At 32.5% G+C, this 24,626-nt stretch overlaps 3 protein-coding genes and 1 long non-coding RNA gene across 4 annotated transcripts in view; 1 reads left to right on the forward strand and 3 right to left on the reverse strand.

Moving 5' to 3' along the window:
• Positions 1-24,626, reverse strand: part of LOC148681932 (uncharacterized) — a 398,953-nt gene that overhangs the window by 98,347 nt on the left and 275,980 nt on the right. The gene's annotated exons all lie outside the window — the stretch shown is intronic.
• si:dkey-65l23.2 lies at positions 7,375-21,854 on the reverse strand. The gene is given in 16 exon segments (NM_001100052.1): positions 7,375-7,495; positions 7,616-7,775; positions 8,819-8,978; positions 8,980-9,031; positions 9,679-9,732; positions 9,887-10,124; positions 10,831-10,895; positions 12,128-12,181; positions 12,364-12,464; positions 12,539-12,653; positions 12,775-12,972; positions 15,718-15,752; positions 18,693-18,716; positions 20,872-20,916; positions 21,051-21,071; positions 21,804-21,854. Coding segments are annotated over 12 exon segments (1,314 nt in total). The 5' UTR covers positions 15,719-15,752; positions 18,693-18,716; positions 20,872-20,916; positions 21,051-21,071; positions 21,804-21,854; the 3' UTR covers positions 7,375-7,379.
• LOC148681935 (uncharacterized) lies at positions 13,577-15,711 on the reverse strand. Its single transcript, XM_088650285.1, has one exon. It carries the CDS (start codon positions 15,581-15,583, stop codon positions 13,592-13,594), a length of 1,992 nt encoding a protein of 663 aa, XP_088506411.1. The 5' UTR covers positions 15,584-15,711; the 3' UTR covers positions 13,577-13,591.
• LOC148681936 (uncharacterized) lies at positions 19,364-24,445 on the forward strand. The gene is made up of 4 exons (XR_015942857.1): positions 19,364-19,454; positions 22,810-23,014; positions 24,009-24,191; positions 24,299-24,445. It is a non-coding gene; the product is annotated as an uncharacterized LOC148681936 (long non-coding RNA).

A 24,626-nucleotide genomic window follows, 5' to 3' on the forward strand; every position in this document is an offset into this window, starting at 1 on the left:
GAAATAAACTCAAAGTTTCATTTTATTTATTGTACAGAAGATCAGTAACCTTGTTGACATGTATATTATTGTTGTGCAAACAAAATATGCAATAGTTGCATATTGCCTGAAAATGTCATACGAAATAAAATGTTGAAAATAAGCTCGTTACATTAATAAAAAAAACACTATTTATTTATTTTTACATTTCCTTCAACAATTTTCGTTTACACCTTGCATCTAAATGTGTTTCTTTTATCCACTTTCAACCGCTTATCTAACGAGGGAGAATAGCTTTTTTTATCTTGTATTTAAAGCCGGGCTCAAATACTGGAGTTTTAGCCCGATTTATACCTCCGGGAATCGAAGAGGAAGTATATATATAGCATTATTTTACCGTGGTAAAGTGGGACATTTCTTGGCAAATTCGTAATGCTTCAATTTGTTTAGTAATTAAATTTCAGTTATAAAATACATTTAAAGAATAATTTGACACTTTCTATTAGTGTCTGCGCCCGCTCCGTCTCCCACAACCAAGTAATTTGAATTAGTGTATAACAAATACCTAAAATACCTTAGAAATAAAAAGAAGCAGGTTTTACGATCAGACATATTTTCAAACCAGTGAACCCCTGTAAACCTTTCAGTCTAAGGATCCAGTAAACGAATGCATTCAGTTAAGTTAAAAACGTCCGGGATACAGAGAAAGATTTTAGATCGTGTGTGCTATCTGAAAATAAGTATCCTGTGAATGATCGAGGGGCACGTTTTACTTCATAATATTTTCACGATACACGTGGCTCACCCAGTTTTTCTGATGCAGGCAGAGTCTCTTTTCTGCCTACTGCTTTTTAATACTAAGATATTTTCTTTGAACTCTAAATGTATATTTTCCTGCCATGGGTTTCTTCATAAACACTCCCTCGCCTGAACTTGCTGTGATCGAGAGACTGAGAAATGAAAGCATGCAGCAGCAAGGAAAAATCAGATGCTAAAGACATAATCTTAAAAATAATAACTTATTAAATTGTTTACAAATATAAAACTGAGATTTGTGATACAATTACAGTGGAGCATTCATTAAATCCTTATTTTTCTAAATTATAAGTATAATTAGTGGAGGGGTACAAACAAAAATATAATTTGTGAATTTTTTCTTGGAAAAAATATATTTTTGAAACTAACTTCGTTTGCTATAATTTTTTATTTATTTTTAATGTATCTTTCGTTGATCAGTTATCAATAAACAAGGATAATTAATAACACTTGAGATGATGTGCTTAAAAACAAGTCTGCTATATATGTGCCAAAACAAGAATTGCAGTGAGATTGTGTTGGTTTGTTAAATAAATTATTGAACTAGCCTGAATAAAATGAAAGTGAAACATTCACTGTTTCAGAGAAGCCTATAATAAAGCCTATAATAGTTTTCACTATTAATGACAAATCTGAATAAGCAGGAGATGCTTTGCAATGTATTTGCAGCACTGAGCCCATTACCTCGGCAGAATGTGTTGGCAAAACAAACTCTGTTGAAAGAACAGAAAACTTAGAAACTCTGTGTGAGAATGGAGATATAAATAAATAGCTTAAAGCCCTTTAATATTCTAGAAAAGGTAGTTAAAATTTGCAGAACCAATGATTGATCTTATCCGTCTGTGACCCACCCATAATTAAATATGAAGCCTATTTTTTTATTACCTGGCCTGTGCATTAACAGCAGCCACTGATATAACCTAGAAATGATGAGCTCATATTACACAGTGCATCCACTTGAGGGGAATTGGTCATTAAGATGGGGGAAAATTAAACATACATTTGCAATGGTGCAGTGAGGTGTAACAGATATTGATTGTCATGAACTATGCCAATTATTAACCCACAGTCAGATCACACGAGAACATGCAATTTTTTTCTTGATAAAAACCTTTATTTGTCATAAATGTGCCAGACTACACGATCTGTCATCCTGTGACGTCTACAACGAGCATTATTTCAAAGCAGTCACAAATATTACTATAACAGTATTTTTATCTCAAATTAAATTTGTTGTTTTTTTTTATCTTATTTTAATTTCAATTAACACTGATGCTTGCAGACAACTTACTACATTATTTAAAGGCATTCGTTAGAATAGGATCAAACTTATGATTCCTTTTTAACTGGGGCGTAGCCACACCTAAAAAAAGATGCAGAATTATATGTGTATAGCCTTTTCCGCACTCAAGCGCGTGCACAAAATTTGCACCAGCAAAAGTAATGATTATATATTTGTTTGTGATGTAAAAGTTTATTTAGGCCAGTAGGCCTACTAAATGCAACATGCAATTTGAAATAGATTTTTACAAAAAAAAAATTCCTGCAAGTTGTATGTAAACTTATAACTTAAAATGACTTAAAAACTTAAAATTGTCAGAGTGAGTGTCGAAGTGTTTATTAAATGAAGAGTCATGGTGTCTTTAAAGTTTTCTGATAAACTTTTATGTTTCCTTTTTAAAATTAATATATTTTCTTTGAAATCTAAATGTATACTTTTCTGCTAATGTTGCTATTCCCTTGCCTGAACATGAAATGAAAGAACATCAGCAACTGTGAAGCAGTGTGAAGCAGAATAATTAATTAAATCCTTATTTTCCACAGAACAGAACAAATCATCCCCGCACAGTTAATAATTTAGCTAGAAAATATAATTCATATGTTTCTTGGAAAAATATATATTTTTTAAATAAATTTCGTTAGCTAAAATTTGTATCTTAATTTTTATGTATTTTCCATTGGTCAGTTAACTACTAGATAAAAAAGAATAACGAATAACCTTTGAAGTGAAGTGCTTCAAAACAAGTCTGCTATAGTCCTGTGCTTCAGCGCCAAAACACTAGTTGCCGTAAGATTATGTTGGTTTGGTAAATTAAATAATAATCTAGCCTAAATTAAAGTTACATATTTACAGTTTCAGAGAAGCCATATTAAACTGTTACTATTAATGACACATTTAAATAAGCAGAACAGGCTTTTATTAGAACAAACTCTGTTGGAAAGATGAGAGCAGTGTCGCCTGCAGCCTTACGACTGTACATTGCACATGTGCATACCAACCATGACAGGGCGCAAATTAACACCGCTTATTTATTTATTTATTTATTTATTTATAAATAATGTAAATTGATTATTAAACGGTATACACTACGATATATTAATAAAGCAAGAAAGAATGAGAATAAATAGTGTGTGTTTGTGTGTTTTAAAGTGTGTATGTACTTGCATGGTGGGAGATGTAAAAAACATACTTGATTAAACGAATTAAATTGTAATTGACATGTGCAACGGATGGTTTTGTCACAAACAGTAACAAACAGTTGAATATAGGCTTCTTTGAAACTAAATATTTCACTTAATTTTATTTAGGCTAGATTATATTTTATTGAACAAACCTGGGGTGCGTTTCCCAAAACCATCGTAAGCCAACTAGACTCAAGTTCCGTCGTTACAACTATAGTTTGTTTATTAGCCGTTTCCCAAATCCGCCGCTCCAACGAACACTCGCAAACAGCGTCGCAAACTTGAGGACACGCAACTACAGCTCTGGAGCTAGTTCGCGACACAGTTACTGGCTGTGTTCTATTGCCACTTTTCCGCCATATGTCCTATTTATTTAGAACACTCTAACATTCAAAGTTGCCATTATGAAAAGTAAAAAAGCATTAAGGGCATCTCTCTAAGGTGTAATTTGCTTTCAACCTATTCTTACAGTTCAGTTTTAGCGATCTTCATGTTTACATTTGTGCTGTCTTCGCTGTGCACTTTGAAAACATTGATGTCATTTTGAACACAGCCTCATGGCGAAAGCTAAAGGTGACCTATTTAAAAGCGGAATTTATGTTACGTTTTCAAAGCTTGTGAAAACAAAAAGCATAAGTTAATTCTTTTCATTTATAGTAGGTTGTTTATTGAGTTTCTAGATGACATGAGCCTGCTGGTTAGAATTTACTGCAGTGGTTGACGTGTTAAATTGTAAAAGTAGACTTTTCAAAAAAATAAATAAACAACATCCTACTTATTAATATTAATAAGAATTATCATCATAATCATAATCATCATCGTCATCATCATCAATAAAATTATTAAAGTCTGATTTTTGTCATTTCTAATAAATAATAAATATTACATTTCATTTCATAATAAATAGACTCATTATTTATTTTTATGATTTATATGATATTAGAATACGTGTTAGCTTTTGTGCGTGATATGTTTTGGAATAGAATATAACTAATGTTCAACTTCTCAATAATATTAGTAAAGCAAACCCTATGTGTATGTGCCATTTACATATATTTCAGTTAATATGGAAAGCTAGTGCATGTTTTAACCAAATCTAATATTAGATTGTATTTTAAATGTCTGTGCGTGTAAAACAATAATTTTCACAAAGAAGTTATGGGTTCTTCTCTAAAGAAGCAGTTACTTCACCCAGTTTAGAGCATCATTATGGGGGTTTTACGTTATAACTAACATGGTTCAAGCCATGGATCTGCAACAGAGAAACTATGCGTTTTGGGAAACACTCGTTGTTACATTATTCTTTTTCTAAACTATGCATACTATGATAGTTCAGCCGCGAGTTATGATGTTATTTGGGAAATGCACCCAAGCTCAACAGTAATTTTCAAGATTTGTGCCATGTTGTTTAAATAGCAAATCCATTTACACTGCTTTGTGGACTCATAGGTGTGCCGTTCTAAAAAGGTAGCGTGTTAAGGTGTTGTTAACGCCCTGCTATTTTGAGGAACTAAAAAAAGACTTTTCAATAGACCAGCTGAGAGCAGATCTAAAGTCCAGCTTAGTCTGTTTGTTGTGCGCCTTAATTGCATACACATTGTTTTATAGGATTTAGAGCACTATGCAAATATCTTTATATGAAAACAATTAAAGGAATAAAATATTACAACTATTACATAAAAAACACTGTCACCATGCTTTCATTTCTGGGTCTTTTTTCAGTTTATTTACTTGCTTTTGTATAATGTTATTATTAGTAGTAGTAGTATTATTTATATGCATATTCATATACGTTTTATTAAAACAAAGCTTAGATTTGTCCACCTGTCGGGTTTTGGACCATAGGACGTGTGTTTGGATAAAACTCATTTTTTGAGCACACTTCCTTATAATTGTTCACTTGTTCGTTTGCTGGAAATTAGAATTGAATTTAGAAATAGTTTTGAAACAAATATTAGAGCTTAACAAACAAAACGAATTATGTAAGCTATAATGGATGTCTTCAATGGAGTGCGTACAACAACGCTCCTTATCCACGAAAAAAAGGAGTAAAGGAAAGAGTTAAAGTAAAGTAAAAAGCCTAAATGGAGGAAGCTTGTTCTTTATCAGATGGTTCAGATGGTTTATTTAACTGTTAATATGACAACATGTGGAAAGGTTCAAGGGGTATGAATATATTTAGGGCACTGTAGCCAAGTAGCAGACAAGTAGCCTACTGTATGTGGAAGGCTTAAAATGTGAAGTATTAACAAAAACAAAAATAAATAAAAAACGGTTTCTTATTTGAAGTTTTTTATTTGTTTATTCTTAAATTTCAGTTTATTCTTCTTTAATGTATTATTATAATAAGATTTAACTAGTTTTGGTTTTGATATGGTTTTATTTTTTATTATTGGTTAATCCTATTCATCAATTGAAGAAATATAAAGTCTTTTTTTTTGTCTGCATAAGGTAAAGTAAAAGACGTTTTGAATGGAAAAATCCACAAAAGAAAAGAAAAAAAAACATGCAGACCATAAATATTGAAAAAGTAGTAAGAACAAATATGAAAGTTTTATAATTAGAAGGTTATGTGTTTAGCATAAAATACCTATATTCATATTTTTTTAAATATATGCATAATGCATTACAAATATAGATTTTCATGGAAAGTGTTACTGACTATTTGTTGCTACTACATATTCCACTATTATGGGTGCTCGTTTTTGCCATATTAATACCTTCATAGGACATGAAAAAGCATAGTTCAGTTTGGTGTTGGTACATCTGTCCAGTCAAAAATCTGATGTCTTCAACTGGAGATCACAGAAATCCTGCATTAAACACAGTTAAAATGCAATAATTACATGCTCGTTACATCTAGTGCATTGTTTTATAAAGTATCATTCCATATTTACTGAAGGTTAACAAGTTTAAACAATATATATATATAAACTATATATATATATATATATATATATATATATATATATATATATATATATATATATGTAATTTTCCAAAAAGATTAATGGTACAAATGATCAAAACATACATGCATAGGAAAATTTCACTCAATAGTGATAATATTAAAAATAAAATGTTCTCTGCAATTTGTTATTTCTAGTCATTTCTGAATGAACTAACTGAATCGGAAGTTCTAAAACAATCACAAAAACGAGCACAGAGTATAAGGACAATATTACAAAAAATGTTGTAAAAGTTTATTTAAAAAAAAAATTACTTTGTTCACAATTTTACTGCTTGCCATGATTTTACTAAACTTATTGTAAAATAACAGATCCTTAGCTGGCATGTAAATTAACTTTGAGAATAGAAAACAAGAAAATGTAGGCTAACTAAACCCTAATATGATTTTTTTTAACTAAGACAGAGGATCTTGGTCTCTGGATTTGTGACTGGCAGAAGTTGTGAAACTCACATTCTCATCGTACAAGTGTGGATAGCGTTAAGATCTTCTCCTGTTGGTTGAATCGCATGCAGCAACAAACACAATGCTTCTGTGAAAAGGAGCATGTAAAAACACCAATGATAAATGTAAAAACATTAAAGATACTTTTACAATATCTATTAGATATTGTTCTGGGGATATACATTTAAACATTGTAGAAGCTAAGAGTCTGTAAAAAATAATAGCACACACAAACTCCCATGTTCAGTGTTTATAATAAACATATGTAGCGGTAAAAATGCACAAACTTACATTTCAGTGGAATGCACGTACTGTATGGTCTTGACGGCAAACACGCCACATACTGACCTACATATAAAATAAAATATATATATTAATTACTACAATATTACTACTCAATTAATCATTCTAATTACAAGCATTAAAACAATATAATTGTAGCCTACCTCATATAGCTGAATGTTACAGGCCTACAGGCATTTTAATGGAAATCTCACCAAAACAATCTAATATTATTAATTTTATTATGTTTAAAACTGAACACCTAAAAGACTTACACCTTTATTGACAATAAGATGCTAATACACTTTTTTATTTAAAAATTTTCTTAAATTTAATGTCATTTAAAAATTTTGAAAATTAGATGAAACTGTCAACAGTCAACACAACAAAACAAAACAAACTGATTAGCAAGATCTCATTTTGGAACTTATTGTCGTCCACTGCCACCATCTCTGTCTGGAGCGTAACGTAACCATTTTTTTACTACTTCGCTAAAGTCTGTTTTTGATGCTTCTTTCCCCTGGGAAGTATTTCTTAATGCACCTGAAAGTAAAAAAAGAACAAAAACTAACATTGTGTTATTTTTTTCACATTTATCTAATATATTTAATCATGTCTACATTTTTTAGAGATTGTTTGTACAGAAAACCAACTATTACTTACGGAACATTGTCTTTTGCAAATTTGAGGCTTCAAAGCTCCTTTTCTTTCCACGTCCAGCCCAATTAAAATGGGATGCCAACCTGTTTGTTAAAACATGGCTTAACATGCGTCTCACAGTGTCCTGCAAGTTGAGTCCACCAAGTAGTGACAGCTGGCAAATCTAATGAAAATCAACATCAGCATTAACATAAATGTTCATCTAAATCCACACAAAACCAGACAAAACATTCAGTTAAGTTATCTAGATGGAATATTGCAAATTTTGATTGATATCTGAGAGGTTGCTTGACATTTTTATTTTTTATTTTTGGCATTATCTGTTGACTTCAATCATCAATAACTTTTGTTCACAAATTTACCAAAAGAATCTAGATAAACAAACCATAATTTTAATGCAAATATATCAAAACAGGTTTCTTAGATGCTTTATGGTGTAGTAGTGTAGATTATGATGAAGATAAAACTTAGCATTTGATTAAGGATCAAATGGCTATTAAATATAAAATGTTTACTAATCCCATGAGCCTATTAGTTCCTCTGTCCCATGCCACCACATTAACAAAATCCTAAGAGCACTCTTGCTGTAGTGATGAGGAACTAATAGGCTAATGGGATTAGTAAACTTTTGTTTTTACTAATGTAACATTTACTAATGTTATTATATGTTCAAATCTTAAACTATTATTTAAAAATGTATTAACATTTTCAAATAATATTTAAAGATATGAACATCATGTGCAAGGATTACCAATCTCGTTACTGAAGATCCGGTGCCCTGCAGGGTGAGAGGGGTCTGAATGCAGAACTGGTGCAGTGCAATCTGAGCTGCATCAATGCTTTTTAATGTGCTCACCTAACCCCACTCTTAACCCTACCTGTCACAGTGACGTCACTCACTCCATTGAGTGCATTGTGTCTGACATTGCATCGCTAAGTGATGCAATCTCAACTTGCATCATAAAAAGCTGCATCCAGATACTATTGTGCAAGGTTTAGCTCCAACTTGCCTCAACACACCTGCCTGGATGTTTCAAGTATACCTAGTAAGACCTTGATTTGCTTGTTCAGGTGTGTTTAATTATAGGGTTGGAGTTAAAATCTGCTGGACACCGGACCTCCAGGAACAAGTTTGGTTATCCCTGATCTAGTGTGTCCTAGACCTAAAACAAGTGAAACATAATATAACTACATTACTAGACATACCAATCTGTTTGTCTCAGCATCATTTTGCAGCATCTTCTCAAGGGCATCAAAGTCATCCAGTGACTGTGCTGGGAAAGCAAAGCTGCTTTCGGCTTGAAGTGGAATGGGTATTGGCGCTCCCTGTAATTGCTGTATCATTGCCCTCTGTTCTCGTTGCTCATTTTTTTATTTCCAATAAAATTTTCAAAACGTTCCTTTTAAAAGGAGACAACTCTGCAAAGAAAACAATTAATCAATTAGTTAATAAATATTGTAGAGGGAGAAACTCAAGCTAATTTCTGTCATTAGTAATTGAAAGACTAAGATTAAACAAACAAACCAAAACACTACATACATACACACATATACACACACATATATATATATACATACAGTTAAAGACAGAATTTTTAGGCCCTTTGATTTTTTTTTCTTTTTTTAAATATTTCCCAAATTATGTTTTACAGATTCAGGATATTTTCACAGTATAATATATAAACAGTATAAAATAATATTTTTTTTATTCTGGAAAAAGTCTTATTTGTTTTATTTGGCTAGAATAAAAGCAGTTTAAAAAAAAAACATTTTAAGGTCAATATTATTAGCCCCTTTAAGCTAATTTTTGATAGTCTACTGAACAAACCATCACACATTAACTTGCCTAATTACCCTAACCTGCCTAGTTAACCTAATTAACCTAGTTAAGCTAGTAAATGTCACTTTAAGCTGTATAGAAGTGTCTTGAAAAATATCTAATGAAATATGATGAACTGTCATCATGATAAAGATAAAATAAATCAGTTATTAGAGATGAGTTATTAAAACTATTATGATTAGAAATGTGGTGAAACAATTGAGGGGTTACACTTAGAAAAACATACCACTGGGAACAAGGGCGGAGGCAGTCTGACTTGAGGTTTGGTCCATGTATCGCTCTTTAAAAATGCAAGGAACATGGATGTCAAGATGTATTAGTGGATACAGTTTAGCCTGTTTAAGTCCAAACTAAATAAAATGCATTACAAAGTGAGGAATGAGCATGAAATTAACATAAAGGTGTAGTGTAGATGTATTTGCTTAAATCATTACCATTAACCAGTTCACTCAGTGTTCCCTGGTGATCTCTGTAGTATGTACTTTGGTGAGCTCTGTACTGTGGGTCCAAGTGAGGACTATATCTTGTGTCCAGCTGAGCTCTATATGTGTCCTGGTGTGCTTGATGGTGTCTGTCCTGGTGTCCTTCGTGAGTGTCTTCATGTGCTCGGTAGGCTGTGACCTGGTGTGTTTCATTATATTGTGTGTTCTGGTGTGCAAGGTAGGCTGGGTCCTGGTGAGTTTGGTGCAATTGCAAAGTAATTAGTGACTATAATTATTTCATTTAAAGGCTGAGAAAATGAAGATTACTATTAATTTTGTAGAAATTTTATTGCAGTTACTTATAATATACCTGCCTAAAATATTGCAAATAAATTTGACAGTAGTTTTTTATATAAGTATGCTTCACAGAATTATCTTATTTTCATATGAAAAAACATTTTTATATGGAAAAACATAAAAAGTTACAAATTTGATATTGGAAATATAGCAGAGTAAAAACTAAATAATTTTCTTTTTTATTATTTTAAATAAATTAATTTGATTTAGAAATTTAAGAATGAACACACATTTTAAGTATGGAATATGAAGTCATTGTTTCGAAAAAATTTGTTGTTTTGATATATTTATATATAAAAAAATATATATATATATATATACCCTATGTATGTGTATATATATATATATATATATATATATATATATACATACATTACTTTTTTGCATAGTAATTCTGTTTGCTAGCTAAATATTGTTATGTGTGCTATTAAAAAAAACTTAATTTTTAAAGATATAAGACTATGTTTGACTAAATAATACAATTAATTTCTAATTAATTCATAGAAAATTAATCAAAATAACAACGAAAATAATGTGAAACCAATTTTAATAATGCAATTAGTAATAAAAAATATATACATTTTAAGTAACTTACTTACCCAACACTCTTGGTGTTGTACATGGCTTGTCCCATGGTGCTCAATATGTCCTCTTTTTGGATTGACTAAAAACAAATGAAAGTTTTTTTAGTTCTAAAAAATAAAAATGCATGTTTTTTTCTGGACAAGATCCCACAAATATTAACCAATCATTGATATGTTCCACCCAATAATTTAATCGCATTCAAAATAAAATAATACTCTGTTAACAATTAAGATAAAAAGGTTCCAAAAGGGTTAACCGACGGGAGTACTCCCCTTCCCAAACACTGAGACAATGCGATTGGTTGCTTTTACCTGCCTCAAGTGACTGACGCCAAAACTTCCAGGACATTCATTAGAGCTACTTGTGCAAGACTTGGATGTAAGGAGAAACGTTTCAAAGTGTAAGTCATTTAAAGTTAAGTTAGTTACGACTTCGCCATAATAGCTAATATTACAGGACTGTGCAATTAATCAAAAGTAATTTTCAATTTCGGCCTCCAATGATTATGAAAAATCAATAGGCTAATAGAGAAAATAGGTTAAAAGGTAAAAAAAAAGAGTGTTTAAGGTTTATTGATGGTTTTAAATATCACGAAAGAGAACTTGTGGTGTTCAATGCATGCGCTCATGTTTTAACTTATGGTAGGGGTGCCCAAACCCCTAAAGGGCCGGTGTTCTGCAGATTGTAGCTCCAACTTGCCTCAACACACCTGCACTGATATTTTTAGAAAGCCTTGCTGTGGTCACACTAGAGTTTGAGCATGCAAAATGTTGTCGTACGGCGCTGTGAAAAGGGGCAGTAGCTATTAAACTAGATGATTAGACATTTAAAAAAGCAAGCCATTGGTCAATGTTTAAAATTTATGTTTAGAGAAAAACAATCAAAAGATCAAAGCATGACATCCCTGGACAGAATTTTAAAACATGAAGCAATCGCTCGCTTTTTTTTAAAATGTCTAATAAACTTGTTTAATCCCGTCCCTTTTCGCAGTGCCGCACGACAGAATTTGGCATGCTCAATCTCTGATGTGACCGTAGCTTTAATCCTCGATTGGTCTCACGCAGTCAAGTGATGCGATTTCGCAGGTCAGAGTTCACCAAGCTTGAACTTTGCACCGCAGCAACCTGCGAAACTTAACGCATGACCCTGCGTTTCCGGTCTGACGCATTCGCGTGCGTATGAATGGGAGTCTATGCGAGGAAAAGCCCAATGTGACTGCAGCTTAAAGAGGAAAAGATGCCTAAACTGGGGAATAACTTGTGGAGTATTCAGAAAATTAGTGAATTTACTGGGGGGAATGTGCATTTTTACCATGGCAGCCTGAATCAGTCTGTCCTGAAGCCAGATTTGCTGAAGCATTCATAGCTACAAAAATGTCAGAATGAGCAGGATGTTAAAAAGACTAAAACAGAAATGCTACTATATTATTACTAGCAATGTAACTTTAATGTAACTTTTTCTATTATAATTACTTTATCACCCTTAACAAGATATTGTTACTTCTGAAAAAAGTAACAATTAATAGTTACAATAAAAAAGTTCATTACCTGTAAAATCTATTGGGGGTGCTGCAGCAAGCCTCAATTTATGTGATGTTATGTCCTGATCAGAATCGTTTTCTGAGAAGTCAATAAATCGTGGATTAGGCCTGTGAAGTGAAACACTCAAATTAGTTATCAATAAGACATCACTTTAATAGTTTTTTTAGTATATAAAGTTAACCTTTTCTTTCTTTTTATTTTGTTTCCACTTCCCTCTTCATCAGAAGTTAATTCAGATGTAGGGAGATTGGACTCCACATACATTTTTAGCATCTTCTGTGCTTTCTCTAAGGTATCTAATAATATATAGACAATAAATAATATTTATTTAAAATAAATAAAAATCTTCAGTGAATCTTGAATAGTAACAAGTTCATGGAGATAATAAATAATTTAATATTTGCATACAACTCTTACCACACTTTTTAAGTAGACGAACAGGCTCAAATAGTTTCCATCCGTCTTTGACAGCTTCTTTTTTCTTCACAGCTGTCTTTATTTTTGTAGGATTGTAATTTGGCCAATAACATTTTTGACCCAAAAGCCAATTTTCAGGGACAACATCTGTTCCCTTGTCAGGGAATTCTACCAGTGCATAACACTGGTTATCCATCACTGTTTAGGACAGGAAAAAAGTAACTAAAAGATCTCTTATCTCTAGATCTCAGTGTGAATCAATATGTGTGGTTTGTTGCTGCGTGTTCAGCTCCCATACCCATTACAAACCTGTGATGTGTGATATGTAAAAGGGATGTGTAAATGCATTTATCTTTATGTAATGTCAGTATGGGAAGATAACAGGAATAGAAAAAAAACTGTTTACATACATACACTTTTAGAAATAAAGGTATGAAAGCTGTCACTGGGGCAGTACCTTTTAAGGTCTGAGGGTATAAATATTATATAAGATCTGTGTATGTGTATATATTTAGTATAATAAACATAACTATTTATATATAAAATATGTATTGTATGTTTAGTATTGTAATAAATTCAATTGATAAAAAATATTGTAATAGTGCAAAATATACATACAGACATACATACAGGTGTGTGTATATATATATATAGGCACATGTATGATATGTGTATTATAATGTGCACACACATAAATTACGCAATACAGACTGTTACTTTTGATGCAATTAGTCTGTGGTTAGCATTATTAAAAAAATCCCAAAAGAAGCTGACACTACATCTAAGTATTTACTGTGTTTTCTATGCTTAGGGAACTTTATCTACAATGGATGAGGGGTAGCGCAAAAAAACTGTTTTCATTTTCTGGAAGAAGGACATATTTTTGTTTTACACTAGACAAAGGTACCAAATCAGTCTTTTCTTGCAAGACAGAGACTCTGTGACAGCCATTTGCAGAGGAGTCGCACGGGTAAGTGTAAAAAGATTCCATTTTCTTGAACGTCTGACACACTAAATGGACAGTTTCACCCTGTTTCATTATGTTCTTAATTACAGCAATGCCTGTGTCAATTTGAATGCAGTTGTCTCCTTGGTTTGGTGATAAAACACAATCAGAGAAATGCACCAGCTTTGGGTCTTTTGTACTTGAAGAGAGATGTGATTCTTGATTTGATTTGTGAGATTGTTTTGTGGGCATTTCTGATAGTCTTCTGACAACCTGCTGCAAAGGTTGATCTGGTTTTCTAACCAACCGTTTCAGTGTTCCTAAGTAGTTCTCATATGGAAATGCAGATATGTTGTCAAGAGGGCCAAATGCTTTATACTCTTCTGCAAGATGAATCACTTGGTGAACATTGTAAACAACTTCATCTGTGCCGTAAAGCTGGCTGTAATGTTTTACAAATGATGACAGAATCTTGTTGGCAATTTCTATCATTGAACCAGGAAGGCCAGGGCTGAGGAGCAGAAACATGCCAGCAGAAAAGAGCATAAAATTGTCGTAAATTTCATTTTCGACAAATCCTTTTAAAACAATCGGCCCAGTATAGATCATAAATTGACGGAACTCTGTGGCCTTCCATCTATCCACATCTCTCAACGAACGAGGCTTTCTGGCAAATTCTTTAGGCATAAAAGGACGGAGAGCAACAAGCCTGTCTGAGATCTTTTGAATTTGCTGTGAAGACAACCTTGTTCTGAGCTGTTTGCCTTTCATCCACATTTGAATCAGTCTTCTTGTCACTCCGAGACAGCAGGTGTGCATGTAATCAATTGGAAACTGGGTTATCATTTTTACTACTCCAGTCAAGGGGCCTAAACTGTTACCCAAATGGTGTTCTTCATTTTTCATTTTTTCAAAGTCATCGTCCGTACGTAAAGGTGCGTCAGTTTCAGGATACGTCATTTTATTGGACCAAACTCCAGTCTGGGAACACTTGTCACAGCCATAGTAGCCATTGTGAGACTTGACATGTTTGACAAATGCCCTTGCAGGGGCATCACATATGAAGGAGGAGACTACAACCTTAAACCGAGTTCCATTCCTCACAATACCTTCACGCAGAACTATCCTCAGTTCTGCAATGAAGTCTCTCAAGTATTCCCAGACTGAGCTTGGTTTGCTATTGCCACAAAATAAACCAATTATAAATGGCGATCGTGTTTTGTCACAGTCAATCGTTCCGAGAATTGGCCAAAATTGAGTTTTGGAGCTTTTGAAAAGGGGAATTCCATCAATGTTAAATTGCAAAGCAAGAGTTGTTATTTTTGGCAAACTGGCAATATGGTCCAATGTCTTCAGTAGACAACTGACCAGGCTAAAATGGTAATATTCCCCATTACATATCTTAGTTACAGGTACCTTTGTCTGTGTGCCAAGAAGAGTCCTTGCATCCTTGGGCAAATCAGAAAATTCGGACCTCAAGATTGCCAGTAGTGCTGTTAGAGCTATGAGAGGTATGCAAAAAGATGCTGCCCATGTTTGCAGTTTTTTTTGCAACTGATTAACTGAATCGTTGCTACTGCTGTCAGATTCTGCATTTGGTTGGTCTGTATCAGAGATACTACCACTGTCAGAAAGAGATTCAGAATCAGAATCAAGCCAACATGGGTTATCGTGGTCGGTCGCAAGAGAGGAAACTATATTGCAAGAAGGCAATTCATCTCTATTTTCAAAGTTTTGAGATGCGTTAACTTGTGCAGTAGATTCGGGATTGTTTTCTGTTTGTATTTTGTATTCATTCAAAATCTCCTGTTCTATCTCTTGCACAGTGGCCAAAGTCTTTCTTCTTTTTGTCCAGTAGGACATTGTGATGTGTGTAAATGTGTGCTATTGTCAATATTTTGTACATGTACTGCACATGTATTAAGCTATATTTGTATTTCTATACGAGCTAGGTCTATACATGTTTAGGTTCTAATGTATTGTGTATGTATTATTACTTGGATCTTGTGATGTTGTTGCTTTGGAAATTCTCCTGAAAGACAAAAAAATGTATGAATAAAAGAAGAATTAAAACCACATAGAAAATATATGTAATTGCCTTTAATCTATTATCTCCCTGAATAATTAGTTTACTAATCGCATGCAACCTTTTTTACTTTATTTCAGAATTCAACAACAACAAAAACCTCTTCATTTACACACCCTAAAGGGGTTCCACACCCCTTTGTATTTTTTTTTCACAAATGAAAATATTTTTAAAAAAATTAAACCAGTAGCCATTGATATCCAGTTGAAACTTAAAGTCCTATAGAAGTCAATGGCTTCTGGATTTTCAAATTTTCAAAATATCTTCTTTTGTGTTTAGCAAAAGAAACAAATTTTTGGGGACAATCTCCTAAAATTATCTTATTTTATGTTCAATAGGACAACCACATACATACATACTAAAACACACACACACACACACACACACACACACACACACACACACACACACACACACACACACACACACAGTGTAACCCCCAGTTTATTTTTCCCCCCAATTTCTGTTTAACAGAGAGAAGAATTTTCTAACACATAACTCATTTCTAATAACTGATTTATTTTATCTTTGCTATGATGACAGTAAATAATATTAGACTAGATATATTTTAAGACACTTCTATACAGCTTAAAGTGACATTTACAGGATTAACTAGGTTAATTAGGTTAACTATATGCAGGTTAGGGTAATTAGACAAGTCATTGTATAATGATGGCTAATAATTTTATTTAAAAATATATAGTAGATGTCAGAATTATTTTTATTATTTTTTAAATATTTACCAGCGTTGTTTAACAAAGCAAGGGAATTTTTACTGTATGTCTGATAATGTTTTCTTTTTCTTCTGGAGAAAGTCTTATTTGTTTTATTTTGGCTAGAATAAAAGACATTTCTATTAAAAAAAACATTTTAAGGACAAAATTATTAGCTTCTTTAAGCTATATATATATCTTTTTTTTTTTTCGATATTCTACAGTTCGTCGTTATACATCATTATAATCATCGTTATACAATAGCTTGCCTAATTACCCTAACCTGTTAACGTAATTACCTAGTTAAGCCTTTATATGTAACTTTAAGCTGTATAGAAGTGTCTTGAAGAATATCTAGTCTAATATTTTTTACTCTCATCATGACAAAGATAAAATAAATCAGTTAAATGAGGTATTAAAACTATTATGATAACAAATGTGCTGAAAAAATATTTTCTCCGTTAACCAGAAATTGGGGAAGAAATGAACAGGCGGCAAATAATTTAGGGGGGCTAATAATTCTGACTTTAACTGTGTGTGTGTGTGTGTGTGTGTGTGTGTGTGTATAAGAACATTTTCAACACATTTCTAAACATAATAGTTGTAATATCTATTTTCTAATAACTGATTTATTTTATAACTGATTTATTTTGTCATGATGACAGCACATAATATTCTAATAGCGACATTAACGATTGATGACCAACTAAACTTCTCTGACCACATTTCTAGAACTGCTCGATCGTGCAGATTTGCACTCTACAACATCAGAAAGATCCGACCCTTCTTATCTGAACATGCAGCTCAACTCCTTGTTCAAGCTCTTGTTCTCTCCAAACTGGATTACTGCAACTCTCTACTAGCTGGGCTTCCAGCTAACTCTATCAAGCCTCTTCAACTGCTCCAGAATGCAGCAGCACGAGTTGTCTTCAATGAACCTAAACGAGCACATGTCACTCCGCTGCTAGTCCGTTTGCACTGGCTGCCAGTTGCTGCTCGCATCAAATTCAAAACTCTGATGTTTGCCTACAAAGTGACTTCTGGCCTAGCACCTTCTTATCTGCACTCACTTCTGCAGATCTATGTGCCCTCCAGAAACTTGCGTTCTGTGAATGAACGTCGCCTCGTGGTTCCATCCCAAAGAGGAAAAAAATCACTTTCGCGAACGCTCACGCTCAATCTGCCCAGTTGGTGGAATGAACTCCCTAACTGCATCAGAACAGCAGAGTCACTCGCTATTTTCAAGAAACGACTAAAAACTCAACTATTTAGTCTCCACTTCACTTCCTAATCTGCAATTGCCTCTTTGAATATCACACTAACTGTACAAAAAAAAAAAAAAAAAAAAAAAAAAAAAATACTAACACTTCCCTTCTTAGACTTTACAGACCTGAAACTTGCCTTTAGTACTTATTCATTGTTGCTCTTAGTTGTGTAAATTGCTTCCTTGTCCTCATTTGTAAGTCGCTTTGGATAAAAGCGTCTGCTAAATGACTAAATGTAAATGTAATAGATATTTTTCAAGACATAACTCTTTTTTAATAACTGATTTATTTTATCTTTGCCGTGATGACAGTTAATAATATTTATTAACTAATATATGGCTAACACATGGCTAATATATTAAAAAGCAAACTCATGTGCATGTGCATGTGTATGCATTATGACATTGATACTGATAAAGGCATGTTTTGCCAAAGCTTATAGGTGCACATGAGTATTTTCCTGAAGGTACAAAAGTTATATTTAATTTAGCTAGAGTGATATTTTGATTATATCTGTGTTTCCTAAAGTGTACTCTATCCAACACTACTTTTATGTCATCTAAGAATTTTTACATTTTATGTTCAACATAAAGTGATAGAAGACTTGATGCAAACATCTTTCAATCAGTTTAACTTTTAAGCTTTTATCATTGCCTTTATGTACCATGTATTTAAAACTGTGTGACGTGTTTAACTACCAAAAGTTATATATATATATATATATATATATATATATATATATATATATATATATATATATAAGACCATCATGGACCAGCCAGGCATTTGTTAAATGCGTTGTTAAAGTCAGAACATGAGACTGGGATGATGGTTGCCGGTTTTTTGTACATACAACATTATGTAGCTTTAATTAATCTAACAGTATTATACAGTTAAAACATACTTACAAAGCTCAGATGTTCTGTGTTCTGCTGAAAAAAAGAAAAACATCACTGAATGCACTAGATATTACATGTCTGCAAATTAAAAATATATTTATTTAATTTTAATATAATTAATATTTATGACAAGTCAGAGATGCAGGATGACTGCGAAAATAGGCAATTAACAATTAAACACAGTTCTTAAACAAATCTTTTGTGTTATATGTTAATATGTAAAATAACATCTGAAATTGCATAAAGATATTAGCAAAGAATGTGAAACACAATGCCAGTGATAAGACCTTCCAATCCAGTAACAAACAAGAAGCCATGAGTAGACTTTACATTTTTATTCTTAAAGATGTTTAATTTGACCTATGACTTTTTTCTTGTATGCTGATTTTTAGCGGGCCAACAGCATCATCGACATTTACAGTGCCCTCCATAATTATTAACAATCCTGGTTAAGATGTGAAAACTAATATTTGCATCTTTTGTGAAGTTGTTTTGGAGTAATTATGAAAAGTGCTATACAAATAAAATTTTATTGGATTATCATTATTAGGAAGTGTTTATTTAGTTATTTCCTAGGGACACTTTTGGTCTTGGAGTAAATTACCATTTTTCCGTTAGGCGGCGGTATAAACTAGCAGTGTGTCGTTCGCCAAAAACGTGCTAAAGAAAAAATTCCCGCCGAGATTCTCGCATGCTTCGGGGATTCGCAGTATCGTAGTTGCATTTGTTGTGGGCATTGTTAATGTTTTCAAACACCTAAAGGCTGACTAGGTAAGTATTTTATTGTCATTACTATATTCTAATGTGTTACAAATCAAGAAAATATGGACATCATATGAAGTCTGTGTAGGCTAACGTTGGCGAAAATATTTTACTTCATTCTTGCATAGGAATTAGCAATGTCAGTTTCTACATGTCCATGCGCTGGGTATTAGGGTTAAAAGCGAGTGATAAAACGTAAGAAAACGTTAACGTTAGTAAATAAATTTAGCGTTGCGTTGTAGTTTGTCAGATGATGAAGTAACGTTAGGTGGGACACTGAACTGTGGCTTCCGTGAGGCGTCGGTCATGCGCTTGCCATTATAGATTAAAAGAGAAATAAATCATAAGGTGATAAATAAATATTGCATTGTTTGGTGTGTAAATGGTGACAAATAATCAGCCTGACGCAAATTGCGCTCGCATTAGCGGACAGGTGAAAGTTTTATTTAGGGACATTCTATAAAAGTGGGAAAAAATGCTTTACATGGCTTCATGTAACGTTAACTATACATAAACTTAGAAAACCCACATTTGTCAAACTTTCTGCGTTTTCTCTCATCAAATAGTTCTCTGATTTGTGAAAACCTTCTTTTTACACGTGATCACATAATTCATTTCCGCTAAACGGTTTTCAACTTAAAATTAACTTGATAACGTCGACTGAAGCGTCAAATATAGGCCAGACTTTAGTGCATATTATATAAATGATATTTACATGAAGGAGATGGTTTAAGCTTTGGTAACCTGATGGTAACCTGCACACCCCACGGTTCAGTGTCACTGACTATGTCGCGATGCGTCACTTATGTCACATAATGTTCTTCGTGTGTTCAAGCTACATTAAACTTCGACAGGTGTCATAACTGCATGACATTGTAAAACACTTACTGGGTTAATGCATTAATTAAACAGTTAAGGATATTTTCGGTTTTTAATTTAAATAAATGTTTTCTGCATATGCAAAAGTGATCCCAGGCTAGGTTCTACGCAGAGATACATTACATTTAGAGACAGACTATTAAAAATATACAAAGATGTGTTAACTTAAAATGTTATAAAAATGTGAAAAACACATAGTCCAACTTTGCTGCTACTAAGCCTGTCGGATAAATACTGGATGAATCAACAAATTCACTTGACAACTAATTATTTCAAAATGATACCAAGCAACTAAACAGTGTCTCACCACAAACCTTTCAATGTCCTTCCCGGGTTTTGCCTACTTATCTTGATTTAAAAAACGATTTCAATTCATAATCAGTTCAATTTATAATTTATAATAATGATAAACGTTTTAAAAATTATAAAAATATATAAGATTATAATTTTAATTTGATAATAATAATTAAAGATCCCGGGTCAAAACGGGTCTAAATTGTCTAAACCTAAATATTGAGACGTGTAAATATTGTCAGTTAAAACTTACATTTCCAAAGATATTTTTCGGCCCTTAAAAGAGCCTTTGGGGTAGCTGATGTTAACAAAATAAGGGAAAAAACAAGACAAAATTAGGTTTTATTGCAAATGTCTAAATTTAAAGTATTTGTAGTTTTAAATGTTTTTTTTTTTAAATTGATTAAAGTGTATAAAATCAATGGTACTTACAAGAAGCAGGGGCAGTCGGCACTGAAAAGAAAACAGATTACACAGTTAATAAAGACTGAAAACATAGCCTAAAATTGCACTTATAAGATAAGCAAAACGCAGAGTGCACTCTATCCGACTGAGACCTTACAGCTTATTATATTAATTTAAAAGTGTAACGTTAGCGTTTCTTGGTCTCATAGCCTGGCTGTAATGAATGAATGAGCTGGCGCTCTTTTTACACACACAGACGCACAGGCACTGTACATACACGCACATTGATTCAGTCAAACCAAATGTGGGACAACCTGCTGTTTGTTTGTAGTATTGTTTTGCTTTTTTAATCTAACAAATAATATGACGGACTCTAAATTAAAGTCTCAGTCGGATTTGTGTTACCACTAACGTTAGTTACCGTAAAATGCTTCATACTTGCTAAACGGCTTTTACCGTTTAAACCGTTAGCGGCGTAAGATAGCCTACATATAGCCATTGTAGAGAAAACACGGAAAAAATACGAGAATACTGTTTTTGAATAGTAAATGTAGTACATTTACTAGAAGCGACATTTTTCTGACATTGTATATAACGTTATTGTTATTAACACGAAAACAAGCGCCAAATACCCCTCATCTTTATTAATGAATAACGTACTCGATATAATAACCATTATTCTTGATATTTAAAACACCATTTTATTCGTAGGTACTTGTATGAACAAGTTATAACCAATTTATAATAAAATATAAGGATAAAGTTAAAAAAGACGTTTACCTCAGGAAAACTGGCAGTTATGTTCGTTAGGAATGTCCACTTAAATGACCCAGGCTGTGTCCGTGATGGGCACAGACCTCAACTTATATAATGCCCACCGCCTGGTTTCGCGGGCTAGTCACGGAGTAAAAAGTGACAAATTAAAAGGTTTATTAATGAATAATTGAAGATTAAAATGTGTTATTGTTTGTGTTATAATCGTCATTAGATATAAATAAAAAGTGCTGTGTAGGGTTATTAAATTATTATTGATTTTATTATTTAATCGCATTTTTGTATTTGTCTAAATTATTCATATATAGGCCTATTCACTCAATTCCTTTATTCAATTCCTAATAAATAATTAAAACAATGATGTTTAAAAAAATTAATAACTGTATTATAATTGTTAAGTAATTAATAAATTAATGTGAATATTACAGTTAAAATAATATACATGTATATTGATTATATTTATATATTCAATTATGTTCTTTGATTTAATGGTGCCTATATCTTTTAAAATGCTCTCAAGTTAATATTTTCCCCATAGAGTGAATTTTAGAAACTCAAAGGTCAAACAAATCTTTTAAAACTTTTCTTTTAAAAACTAGCCAACTCTAAAATGTTGTAATTATTATAAAAAAATATATATTTTCATTGCCAATACCTATTTTTACCAAGTAGCATAGGTCCTGTATTTATTCATCTTATGTAATTTTATTTAAATTTGCTTAAGTCTTTTCTTTTAGGCCTCACATAAATTACATCTAAACATTTTATGCTAGTATTAATAAATGTGTATCCAGGAAACGTCTTTATATTTTAAGAGATCATACATTGGGAAAGGAAAGAACAGATAATGATGGATTAATTAATGATGATTGACCTTCGAAAATGTGTGATTTCATGTAAATATGTTCTTTTTGTTTTTTAAATGTATAATACTGATGGTGATGATGATGATAACTGGCATTTTTATTATTAATATGTAATATCTTACCTGTTTCATCATTTTGTTTTGTAGTTTGAGGTACATCCGTTATCTTCAACCAGAATGAAGGCAGTGTTTCATCTTTGTGGCCCTCGCATATGAGCTTATGTAGAATTTGAATTTTCCATAAGCTGTTTGTCTGTCTACTTGGATTCACTCAGGGTTTCAAGATGGCTCTCAAAAAGGAGTGTACTACAAGGTGCAGGCGAAAATCATCGCTTATGCTGTTAGATAGTAGGTAGGTAGGGTTATTTGTCTAGTTTGTATATTTGTTTAGTTGTTATTGATTTGCAGAATTATTTAGCAGGCATCACATCAAACAACATGCCAAAGACAACATGTTCACATTCAACAGTATATAAAATAAATAAATAGAATAAAACACAATAAGCAGTCCAGCTGACTAGTCTTATTGCCCTGTTTTTGACACCACAGGGAGACAGTATCTCTGCTCAGATGGCAAATAGTCAGATGAGGAACTAAATGGGTGCATTGAATCAGCCACAATACTGATTGCCTTTATGACCACTCCATCTTTGTAAATGTATTCCAGTTTACTAGAAGTGGTGACTATTTTCCTTAAACACTTTTCTTGACTCTCAGTAGCATTGCCATACCAGCAAATACTGCAAACAAGTCAATATACTTTTAATAAAAGCAGAGTAAAATATCTTAAGCATTTTATTGCTGATTCAAAAGGACATCAAAAAACAATGTCTCTGCTTAGCTTGAGTGTTAATACACTTAACCCACGAGTCCTATCTCTAAAACCAGGTCAAAAAACTTTTCTGTATGCTCTCCATTAATGAATGTAGGTGCAATATATTATATTATATTATATTATATTTTATTTTTTTCTCAAGTCTATACACATTTCTTTATGTTTTTTTATTCAACACGTTTAGAATCATTACATCACTTTATGAAAAAAATCCAAGAATGGCCATGTTTCTCTTTTCTGCCATAAAAGAGGCTCATAAAGACTGAATCATCAGCATATTTATTGCCTGTTCCATACGTTTAATAAGATGCTTGTTTTATATTTGGCTTTTTTTTTTTTTTTACCAAAATCTTAAATTCTGCCTTCATTTACTCATCCTTAAATGGTTACAAACCTGTTTAAGTTTGTTTTTGTTCCAAACAAATAAATTTATTTAGAAAAATGTTAAAAACCTTTACCCATTGACTTCCATAAATGATAAGTGGTTACTGTTATTTTTTTTGTCCAACAGATTAACGAAACCCTTGAAGGTTTCTTGAGGGCCGCTGTGGTGCTGAGTTTAGCTCTAACTTGCTTCAACACACCTGCCCTGGGGTTTCTAGTATATCTAGTAAGAACTTGATTAGCTGCTTCAGGTGTGTTTGATTAGGGTGACCCGAGTTTGGACACCCCTGCATTAGAGGGAGAGTAAATAGTGAGTAAATTTCACTTTTTGGTGAACAATCACTTTTTAAATCTATAAAATTAAAGTATATGTGCAGCTTTTACAATGTTAGTGAAGATATTTTTCTTGTTTTCCAGGATGGCCTGATGCCTGTAGTCAGTTGGATGATTATATACACTAGATGCCTTGATTCTGCATGAATGGGGGATTAACCACTAGGTAGGTCTGTCAACCATATGTTCATAATAACAGAATGAGCTTATTACATTTACATAATGAAAATTGAAAAACACAACAAACAGTTTTGTTTATTATATGTAATACAAAGGGCCCTATCATACACTCAGCCCAATAAGGCTCAAGACGCGTTTCTATTTTTAGACCAGTGCAACACTAGTTTTGCCGTTTCCACCATGTTGTTTAAATAGTAAATCCATTTGCATGTGTAAATTTGTATTTTTTTTT

Source organism: Danio rerio, chromosome 4 (genome assembly GCF_052040795.2).
Source record: "Danio rerio strain M-AB ecotype USA chromosome 4, GRCz13ab, whole genome shotgun sequence".
NCBI classification, from domain to species: Eukaryota; Metazoa; Chordata; class Actinopteri; order Cypriniformes; family Danionidae; genus Danio; species Danio rerio.

Bases quoted from the DNA above. Each gene is read 5' to 3' on its own strand.
- LOC148681935 (XM_088650285.1), bottom strand. From the start codon at position 15,583: ATGTCCTACTGGACAAAAAGAAGAAAGACTTTGGCCACTGTGCAAGAG.